This window comes from Falco naumanni, chromosome 8 (assembly GCF_017639655.2).
Source record: "Falco naumanni isolate bFalNau1 chromosome 8, bFalNau1.pat, whole genome shotgun sequence".
In the NCBI taxonomy this organism is placed as follows: domain Eukaryota; kingdom Metazoa; phylum Chordata; class Aves; order Falconiformes; family Falconidae; genus Falco; species Falco naumanni.
Window position 1 is genome coordinate 7,807,501 of NC_054061.1, and position 11,339 is coordinate 7,818,839.

The 11,339-nt window shown below is 45.4% G+C and overlaps 1 protein-coding gene across 2 annotated transcripts in view; it reads left to right on the forward strand.

Annotated features, from left to right (window-relative positions):
- Window positions 1–10,304, forward strand: part of GRIA1 (glutamate ionotropic receptor AMPA type subunit 1) — a 125,503-nt gene extending 115,199 nt beyond the window's left edge. For both annotated transcript variants that reach the window (XM_040604585.1, XM_040604586.1), the window contains exons 15-16: window positions 4,587–4,721; window positions 6,978–10,304. In XM_040604585.1, coding sequence (XP_040460519.1) covers window positions 4,587–4,721; window positions 6,978–7,166 — 324 coding nt within the window. In that variant the 3' untranslated portion in view covers window positions 7,167–10,304. The remainder of the gene's footprint in view (window positions 1–4,586; window positions 4,722–6,977) is intronic.
- Window positions 10,305–11,339: the final 1,035 nt, after the last annotated feature.

Below are 11,339 nucleotides of genomic sequence, written 5' to 3' on the forward strand. Positions count from 1 at the left end.
CCCACAGGGTCGAGGTTTCTTCATGGACACGCACGTCCAGCACTTCACATAGCTAGAAACCATCCATCAACTCCTGGTCCTGTCTCCCAGCCTTCCTGCAGTCCCCTTCCACTTGCCATAGCCGAAATAATCCCAGAAGAGAGACAGAGACTCTGTAACTAAGCGGTTCCCTAAAAGTACCCCATTTTACAAACGAGCACGGGATGAACAGCTGTTTTTTACAGGCTATGAAATATGTTGTGGGCTTGAAAGGGATTCCTTGTGTTGTTGGAGGGTAATGACAAGGTGGACACTAAAGGTCAGGGAAGAGGGATGTGATTCTCCTCTTCCCTGGGCCTTTGCAAGGCAACGGGAGACAGGAAGTTTTTCCAGACCGGGACTGAGGCACAACCTGCTTGTGGGGGCAGCCAGATCACTTCACGCAATTAAAGGAACGTCATCAAATCTACAGGGATCTCCCAGTCCTCTTTTCCAGTTGCAGGAATTGTGCTTTTGTTAAAAAAAAAAAAAAAAAAAAAAAAAACAAAAAACAAACAAACAAAAAAAAAACCACAAATTCTGCTACCACCTTGCCCTGCCTTTGCAAGGAATTGGCTGGTTCTGAAAACAAAGGTGTCTTTCCATGCTGGGCAGCCTCACCCCCGCAGCTGGCCACCCACGTGCTCCTACCCATCCCCTGGCAGACCCACAGCAGCGCTCCAAGCCGATGGCCAGCGCTGTGTCCTTCATTGCTGAGCTTCAGGCCTTGCCCCAGCAAAGTCAGCCTGGTGTTTGGTGTAAAATCTCAACTTCTGGAGCTGCCACCTGCTTCAAGGGCAATTCATCTTCTATGGAGACCACAACAACTTGAGGTGCCATCACCCTGTGCTGTCATGGCCATGCAGGGTAAAAGGAAGGACCAGCCCTGCTGGGAAACCAGGCAAATTTGGCCTTAATGCCTTTCAGCCAAAGAGGATAAATAATGACAAAGAGGATGACGGGGACAGTGCCACGTTTGAGAGGAACAGACGGGAAGGTGCCTGGTTGCTGCAGCAACAAAGCTGGGCTTTCGGAAAGATGGGTTTTTCTTTCTCTTTTCACCTGCCAATCTTCCCCCCACGTCAGCGCTCTGCCACTGCGGGAGACGAGCAGTGACATTTACACTCCCACTAACAAGCTGGTTCGATGATGGGCAGCTCTGCAGGAGAGCATCTGGTGTCACAGAGCCCAAGCAGAGAGGATGGGAGGGTCCTCTCAAGCATTTAGCATGATTTGGGACTTTTTATTATTATGAGCATTATTAGGGCAGGAGCGTGCATGGAAACAGCAGGCAAAGCCTCAGTGGAGCATGCAGCGTTTCCTACCATTCATGTGCAATCAGTGGGAGCAATGAGACGCCACTCTTCCCCAGAGAACGTCTCAGCGTGTCCTGCTGGGAGAGGGAAGGAAACAAAAAAGCAAAGAAAAAGGAGAAGATGAGCAAGAAGTCAAGTGACATCACGGGAGCAATTTCACTTCTCAGCCTGGCAAAGTAAATGCAAGAAAAACACAACAGCTCTGAAATTAATTGCATGAAATAGTGGTGCAGGAAACTGTTTTGGGTCATCTCCTCTCTCTTGCTGGTCAATTTGCTGCTGGCATCAGGAGGAAAGGAGAAATTCAGAATGAGCAACCTTTCCTGGCTGCCAGACTGCTCTGCCATCGCAGCCGGCTGCGGAGGTGCCCTGCTGGACCAAGACCCCCAAACTGGGGGTGGAAATACAAGAATGTCATGGCCAATAAAACATGAAACTTGTGTATTCCCATGCCCGGCAGAGCCAAGGAAGCTGGGTTTCCTAAGGATCTGTGACTCCAAGTCAAAGACCCATGTGGAGTCTCTGATGTCTCATATGGATTGCACCAATACATTTATTTGAGTGAGAGCATTAATAGGCTTTCTCTTCTCTACAGTACAAATCTTGGAGGTTCCTGGTATCTTGGAGATCTCCACCCTTCTGTCAAATCAAGGTGAAAGTATGGGCTGAAAGTTATTAGTAAGACACAGACAAATAGGCTGCTCCACCTCCTTCCCTGTCCCCAGCCTTCCCTCTGAGCACAGCGCATGGGCTAATCAGGCACTTTTCATTAAGGAGCCAGGCTGAAAGGTCAGGATGTCACGGAGAGCAGCCCACCTCTAGTGTCTTTGTCCCTCCCTGGTGCAGGGCTGGTGCAGCCCCTTCAGACTGAATTTGAAGAGGCAAAGTAGCAGATGTGTTGTAACCCAGTTTTCTCAGAGTAATTTCTCTGCTTTTCTAAATCTTCACTAAAAAACTCCCTACGTTTTTCAGCTGGTGCTTAAAAGTATACCCAGTAATCTGCAGAGAAGAGATGGCTGAACAAACATACAGTCAAGCCTGGGGGAAAAATGCATGAAGGCAGATTACAAAAGACCAGATAAATAATTCTTCAAATATGGAAACCGCAGAAATTAAGAGGATATTTGCAGTAATCTTTCATTACAGACAGCACACAGGAAGCATTGGCACAAGATTGCAAACTGGCCGGCGTAGGAACGTTATACCTGGGCGAAACCAAACCTGCCCACCGCATCTGCAGCGGTGCAACACACACGGTGACAGTGGTGAAACTCTTGGCAGAAATGTCAATCAAAGAAGCATGGAAAATGAAATCACTTGTGGAGTTTTTTCCAGTGACTAAAACTCTGCAGGGGTGATGCCTAACCAAACCTCAGCATATTTCAGCAGAGGATTCAGGATGGAAAGTTGCTCCTCATGGCACTGGAGCCTGCGGCAAGAGCTCTGTGCTTGGCAGCTCACATGGCCAGTGGGGCCAGATGAAGGAGAAGCAGGAAAAAAACATTTTTTATCATTCTTGACTGGAATCCTCTTTTCTTCTTATAAAAAAAAAAAAAAAAAAAAAAAAAAAAAAAAAAAAAAAAAAACAAAAAAAAAAAACAACCAAAAAAAACACCAACAAAAAACCCCCAGACGTTAAATTCTGTTATGGGAAGGGTTTTTTTAATTTTGAAAATTAAAGTGGTTTCATCCATTGTGAGTTGACTTTTTGCCATCAAACCCTAATACAGCAAAAGACCAAATCCTTTTGCAAAAGGTACTTACCTGAAAGACAGTGCCAGTGCCAGGCAGGCTGCTTTTGAATCAAAACCTCCTGTGCTCATGTTGGCGTTCAGTTTTGGACCCTTTCAACATCGCTCTAATATAGTTTTCTGCTTCCTGAATCCTTGTCCTTCCCAAAAAGTGTGGGTTACTTATTGTAAAACCTGCCAAGCCAAGCAAGTGAATCAACTGTCCTACAAGGGCAAGGAACAAACTGTGCCACCCACAGGTCCACGTGCCCATGGAGTAGCAGGGAACACCAAGAACCGTACAGAGGCTTCGTTACCAACTGCAGACACTTCTACAGGCATAAATACTGTTCTATCACTGTGTGGCTGCATCTCAGATGATCCATATGCAATTTTCCTCCCACATCCAGGGAGCAGGGCTGTCAACGCTGGTCAAACCCTGATTGTTCCAACAGATTTGCAATGACCTGTTGAGCTTGCCCTGGGGAATCTGTACTAGCAAATTGGGATCGAGTTGATATTGCAGAGCAGTGACAAGCCCGGAGCAGGGGGCTTCTAGCTGGTTGCAGTACAGAGAAAATATGTCCTTGAAAACAGGAGCCTTGCACACGGAGATGAGCCAAGATTTTGGGTCCTGCTGCTGCCCAAATTATCCCAACACTCCAATTCCACCCGGTCAGCACAGAGGAGAAGGTTTTGAGAGCTGCACGGAGTGACATCAGGGTTAGATGTGGGGACTCTGCCTCCCCAGCAGTGAAACTGGTCTTTCTGAAACTCACCTCTTCCCCAGAGAGCCATGATAATTCATTAGGCAATTGTATAATCAGAATGTAGCTGCTGGCTGGGAGTTGTGGTCCATTAATAGCCCTATTTATTGCCAACCAAATAATTAGCTTAGACATGCATCAACGGCTCTTGATTACATATAAAATAACTGCCTTATTACATAGAAATCAAATGAGTTTCCGAGGACAGCTCAGGTGTCACCTCAACCTCAGTATCGAAGAGGAAAAGAAAAAAAAAAAAAAAAAAGAAGAAAACCCAGCCATTTCGATGTGTTGCTCAGCAACAGAATTTGCGGGGGAAACAATCTAGGAATGAAGGAATGAGCATTTCCAAGAGAACAGGTTATTTCAGGCAAGACATCAGGGACAAGTAAATGTCACAGAAGAGGAGAACTTTTTTTTTCTTCTCCTTTAATCAATAATTTAAACTAAGCATTTTGGGTAAAACAAGCATTTAAGTTAGCTGATTGAAAAATGGAAATCCCAAACCTTTGCAAAGAGTCACGTTGCTGAAGAAATGTTTATTTGTTTGTGTGAGGGAAACATTAGATTTACTAGACACTGAATTAAAAATTGAAAATGCTCTTAGAAATGTCACTTGTTCATTTAAAGGGGAAGATGATGTAATGCTTATATTGCTCTATTGTGCAACATCCCTCCCAGAGCAATCTCATATTAATTTTGTTGTTCTCCTTCCCACATTCCCTCCCCTCCCTCCCTTCTCCTTTCTCTTATAGGACAAGACAAGCGCACTGAGTCTCAGCAATGTGGCGGGGGTTTTCTATATCCTCATCGGTGGGCTCGGACTAGCCATGCTGGTTGCCTTAATCGAGTTTTGTTACAAGTCCAGAAGTGAATCAAAGCGGATGAAGGTGGCAACCCATTCCCCGGCCTTTCACACCTTCTCTCTGATCCTACCCTGGCTCCAAAGCTGCCTTCAGAGACGGATGCAGCCCAGACCATGGGTGGAAAGCCAAGACATAGGGACAACGAAGTGACCGTGTCACTCGGCTCGCTAGAAAGGAATAGGAGCATCAGAGGAAGCTAAAGGAGGGTCAAGTGGGCTGTAGTGGGGAGCTGACGAGAGATCAGACACGTGGCATAACGCTAGCTCAAAATCCAGATATAGAGCAAAATCATAGCACAAATGGTGACAGGAGCACGTCGCCGTTCCTTAAAATTAATGAAAACAGACTACAGCAGCGTGGATGAAGTGTGCTAGGGCTGGTGTGATACAGCCATTACTGCAATATGACAAAATCCTCAAAGCCAAGCAGTTAACAGCAAGATAAAACTGGGGTAGCACAGCAATGAATCACATCCTATTGTTCCCTTTGCTGGCACCGTTTGCAGGTTGGCGACAGCGATGTGCGCTCAGAGCGCTGTTGCCCTGGCATGGATGATGTGGGTCTCCAAATTCATAATTATGGGTCCTCTTAGAGAGAAGTTGGCCTCGAATATCTCCTGTAATGTGGTGGAGTTTTTTCTCCGCCCTGTCATGGTCATGCAAAACATCCTTCCTGTGACCCAGGAGATTTGTTTCAGCCCTAAATTGTGGTGTGTTTAAATTTCAGTGTCATGTCAAAAGTGGATTAGATTTGAGAGCCTTGGGGATACACATTTAATGCAGCATCTGCGGAACAAGTACATCTTGACTCAGATGACTAGCAGAGGTGATCCCTTATACAGATACCATTGTGTGCAAGGGTACAGAGGGATCTGGGCTGTGAGAGTAATACATCCCTTTTCTTCCTCATCTTGACCTCTCCCATGAGCATGGAAGTAGTCCATACAAGTATATGAAGTATGCAGTGAGTTTCATAAAATCAAGAGCTTTTCACTTCCCTGAGCACTGAAACTTACCCAGGATCAAATGGAAAATAAGCAATCATTTCTTTGGGGTTTATGTCACCATTTCGCAACATGCTTAATGTTTTGTCAGCAATAACAGCACTTCTAATTCACTGAAAATGTGCAACAGCTCTTTTCCCATTGAAGTTCAGAAAATTCTGCAGGCAATGAGAGGCACATTGATCACAGGTGTAAGATAATGTGAACGATTAATGTCCCTGAATATACAAAAACTAAATTCTAATTGCTGTCTACGCTGTAAAGCCAGATATGCCACAAATACACTGTGAAAGAGTGTCAGAATGCAATAGCTCCACAGTTTTAAGGAGATTCTGCCCTGCTGTTGGCTTCCCTGTGTTACTGGAAATGACCCACTGATTCACGTACCTCAGTGTCAGCTTGCAGTGCTTTTGCCCTTTAAAAAACCAGCCACTATGGGAAGGAATCGTTGCTCCCAGTGTTAACATCTGGTTGAGGCTTGTCCCTTTGGCTGGCTCCCACCACCAGTGGCTGCCCCACAAAGCCGTTCAGCAGAGCCCAGGCAAGCACCCAGATGGGGCTCCAGCTCCACGCCTGGCAAGGCACTAAGTTGATTGCTTCTGAATAGCTGCTCCAGATTTATCTGTTCTGGATAATTCTTCACCTGGATATCCCCATCCAGAAAGGATGATGGTGCCCTTAGAGATAGCTTTAACACAAAGGCACCAAGTGGACTTCATCTCTTAGTTTAATTGTTCTAAACAGATGGTTTCCTTAGATCTCTGAAAGCAAACACTTTGGATGGTGTCTGGAGCAGGAAGATGAGATTTAGTTTCCTGAATTAGGTTTGCATTTCCAGGTTACTTCAGTCGTCACTGTAGACAAAAACATAGGCACGTGCTCTGCTTCTCACATGAGAAAAGTTAAACATATGCTTGCAGTGAGTCAGAGTCCACAATGCATAACAGCACTGGAGTAGTAATAGCATATCTATGGGGGAAGTGTGTATAATACCTCTGCTCAGATCCAGGATGACTGTTCTTATGTTGTAGAGTTTGAGTAGTTTTTGCATATGACACGTATGCTTTATAGCCCAAAATACTGCTGAAACATTTGATTTTTGAATGTAAAGGAGGTGCGAATTAACAGAGCAGATGCAGTAGGGACATGCAGGAAGCAAGAGTCTGATTGGAGACAAGGAGGGAGAGAACAGTGACAGAAAGACAATGCTGGTTTATATTGTAATATCTCCAACATTGCTAAGGACAGGGGGAGACCCCCCCGTCCTTCCTAAAAAGGGTTTTTGTTTAATCCCACAGCAATCAATCAACGAAGCCATACGGACATCAACCCTTCCCAGGCCGGCTGCAGCGGGAGGCAGTGGAGAAAACGGACGTGTGGTCAGCCACGATTTCCCCAAGTCCATGCAGACGATCCCATGCATGAGCCACAGCACTGGCATGTCCCTGGGAGCTACGGGATTATAATTGGCCTTTTGACCCATTGCCTGGGTGAGAGCAGGGGCAGCCCAACTCCACCCCCTCCAGAGCCAAAAACAAACCCAACACCAACAAGACAAACGATGATGACAGAAGGGACAAATTGGATGGATCATCTCGAGGAAATCAAATCTATTTCCCTTTTTATTTGCAAACAGATCCACCGACAGGAGAACAGAAACAGGTCTGTACTGCAATAAGGAGAGTGTAACGGGATTTAACAGACTCACGAACCATCCCTGATCAAAGAACCACTGGAACACTAATGAGGACTATGCCATTTTGTTTTAACTTGGTTGTTAATAAGTCTTAGTGTGTGCAATATATATATTTTTTCTTACTAATTCCTGTGGTGTCAGGGTAACATCAGCCCTTTCCCCCTTCCCTGCTCACTCCTTCAATCTGGTTTAGTTTGGGATGCAAACCATAATGTCTGAGCTACTAACAGCAAAAAAGAAAATCCGATCAATGGCAAGTTGAACTCCCTGCAGGGCGTCAGCATTGACCCCTTTTGTCCATCATGATTCTGCCTTCTGTCGTTCTGTTGTGAACTCGGGCTGGGGCATTACTGCACACAGCTCTCCCTGCAACGGGAAGGACTTGGTGCAAGAAAGAGCCTGAACAAAAACACGAGGCTGTTTCACAGGGGTAAAGTCACGAATGAGTTTGGAAACCCCAGGTAACCTGAGGACAAGTAATAATCCTTCCAGAGATGATGAGTGGCAGTTCAAGAGAAGAATCATGTGCCTGGAGTGGAGAGTGTCACGCATGGCAGATAGAGCAGATGGTTGGTCTAAGATCATGGTTGGCTGCTGTTCATGGAAAAGGGAAAGTAAATGCCGCATTTCCCTCACATGCAACTCTCCTGCCTAGGTTATTGGGGGCTAATAAGCAATTGTGAACCATTTCTTCATTGCTTAGCTTCTGTGTGTGCTCCCTTTTTGGTGGTCACATAAGGGAACCACCCTGAGCTGGGAACAGACCATCTCAAGACATCCAGTTCTAGATGGCTGCCTATTAACCAGTAAAACATGCTAGAAGTCATGGGGCTGCAACGGGAATATCCCTGCCTTTTTGCTCTGAAATCCCTTTATGGCCATTCTACCAATTAAAAAGGACATTTTGTAGATAGTTGGCCTGAACGGCTTCCTGGAAGGACCTGCTGAAGCAAACCAAGAAGGAGACCCTAGAAGAGCTTCATTCAAGTATCCATGACAGTCGACAGCATCAGGGCTGGTCAAACTCAGCCTTCCCATCAAGTTGTGGCCTGTCTGGGTACAAAACCCAAAGTAGCAGATTCCCACTCATGTATCCATAGAGAGGGGAAGCATCCACAAGCAAGGAGAGCAGGTTGATGACCCCAGACTCGGTATCGCAGAAACCTGCACTGCCAGGTGGGCAGCTGGGTGTCCAGCCACAGGCATGGAGATCAAAGGGGCAAGGATGGTGATCCAGAACTGCACAAAAGGTTCATTCCGTGAAACACTGGCATGGACAGACAAATGCTTCCCACCCTGGTGGGACAGAGACACCTCCCCAGAAGTAAAGAATTCCCAGGGGAGCATCAGGAGAGAGAGAAGATCTGTGGGGCGGGGAGCAGTGAACCCACTTAGCCTTGTCCCATCTCACTGATGGCAAATAAATTTCAAAGCTTTTCATAGGACACAGCAAATATATGTCCAGGGACTGAGCTGCTATTGGAGTGTTCTGAGCTGCTTTTCCTTTTTTTTTTCTCCTTTTTTTTACTTTTTTGCCTTTATTTTTTCTGCTACATAGCAAGAAAGAAGCAGGAAAAGAAGGGAGGCAGGTGAACAGAAGGTGCTGCAGGCAAGTGACTGGCACAGGTCTGTGAGAAGGATATGTCCATGCAGCTGTCCATAAGTACAGCTGGAAGCTGACTGAACACCAGTTTCCATCAGCATACCAAGGTGCAGAGCAATACGTTTACCACCTTTAACACCAGCCTGGTCTGAAGTATCTGTTCCACTTACTCACTTGTCATGCAACACCTTGGAGACCAGAATGTCAGAGTCAAGGTCCTAACAGCATGTCTTGTGCCGATATGTTTTCCTCTCTCCACCGCTGGAAACGGTTGTGATCTTCATCTCTCATCACTGAACATGAACTCCGTCATCAGCCACTCCAAACACCTCTTCAGGTCATTTTGTGTTGGTTATTATTATTTTCAATCCACTTTTCTTACTTTTAACTTCAGTTCTGTGTAAGTGCTAGCACAGCGGAAGCATCCCACAAGCTAGCCTGTTTCCATGCCCAAAAGCCCTCGGATGCATCTCCTGACCCAGCTCTTGCCACGTCCCGGACCTTGCCATGGCAGTGCACCACCGGGTGCTGCGGTGGGAGCAGGCTGCCGAGAGCCATCGGTGCCCCGTCCTCCTCCAAAGACAGGACCATGTGGCAGCAGGTCACGGGGAGCCCAACCGGACAGTCGGATGGTCTCGTGAGAAGGAGCGCATCAGTGCTAGGACTGGCCGCTTGTGATGTGAAGATGGGAGATGCTGTTTTCAAAGGCTTTTGATCAGTGGAGGGGTTTAAAAAAAAAAATTAATAGGACAAAAGCGTGGAAAATGTTAACTTGTAATATGTATTTTTACTACACTTTTCTTAAAAATAGAGTAATGGTAAAACTCTTAAAGACATTGACATTTTTTCTCAACAGGAATCCATATTTAACAGTTTTGGCTTTCATTAAATTTTGCTCTTTGGTACCTGGATCTTTTATTTAACAGCTATATTTGTTTTAACTCTCTTTTGTTTTTTCTTTCTTTTTTTTTTTGTTTTTATTATTTTGGCAGTGCTGCAAAGGATTTTGCTTTATCAAACGCAACAATGTTTTTCTTTTCACATTCTCTTTTTTTCAAGCAACATTTTTATTGGTAATTATTATTTACACAAAAATGAAACTATCAGCTGGAATTTTAGCACCAAGGATCCACGATCCATTTTTCATACCTGTCCATGCCATTTTGTGCCAGTGCTGGATGTGTGGAAATGAAAATGATGTTATCCCTCAGGCAGTATTACCCAACCTGAATCAAACGAGACTTCCTTGATTATTGCTGTGTCTGAGTTGTGAACAGCAGCCAAATAAACTGCTTCAGGTTGAAATTGGGAATCTATCTAATATTTACCCAAAGGTCAGGAAACTAAACATTCGTTGGGTTCAAAGTTAATGATTTCGCTTTGTTTGGAGTTTTGTGGGGTTATTTTCTGGGGAGGGCTATTAGTGGCTTTTAGCTTGTTTTTAGAGAAAGAAAAGATGTGGTCAGCTCAGGGAGAATTCAGAACCAGCACTGGTCCAAAAATCCTCACCAGGATCAGCTTTCCTAGGAACTCCCATGCTGTTTCAGAGGCTTAGACACTGAAGAAGTTTCTCACCCAGTTTTCACAGCGTTAACCTGCTAAATTCCTCATCCAAAAGTCTGTTCAAGGGGAAAGAGCACAGGATTTAAAGGGCCTTGGACATCCGTGCAGATGCTGACAGATTCAAGGTCTCCAACATTCAAAAGAGAATGTTTTACCTGCTGGTAAGTTTTAAAGATAAAGTCAGCAAGGGGTCAAATGAATACATTTTGAAAAGGGCTGTGAACCCTCAGGCCTCAAATACAAGAGACTCCCAGGCGATGGGACCCGTAGGAGAGGTTTCCCAGGGGCGGGCTGTGCTGGTTCAGCCCATTTTAGTCTCCCACAATTGCTCAGCCACTCGGTACCATGCTGTGGGCTTGGACCCTGTCGCAAAATGCTCTTCTTGCTCAATGGTTCACTCTCAGTTCCCAGTGAGGTTGCAGAAATGCACAATAAACATTCCTTTGTATCTTGGCATAAACAAGACAAAATTCCCTCCAAATATTCCTAGTAAGAAAGTCTCCAGCAAGAATACAAAACCATCTTCAGCAATTATTGAAGAAAAAAACCCAAAACACTGAACCTTGAAGTGGAAGAGTTGAGAAACAGATGCATCACCTAGTCTATCCGTTTGCTGTGAGATGATAACCCTGGCATCAGGACACAAAGCTGGGAGTCTCCAAAAAGATTTGGCTGGACCTTTTTGTCCGTGTACCCACCTACCATCACATGCAAGGAGAACTTACTTGCATAAGCTCAGTGAAGGGATGGGGCAGGGGCGCATCAATTTTTGCTGTA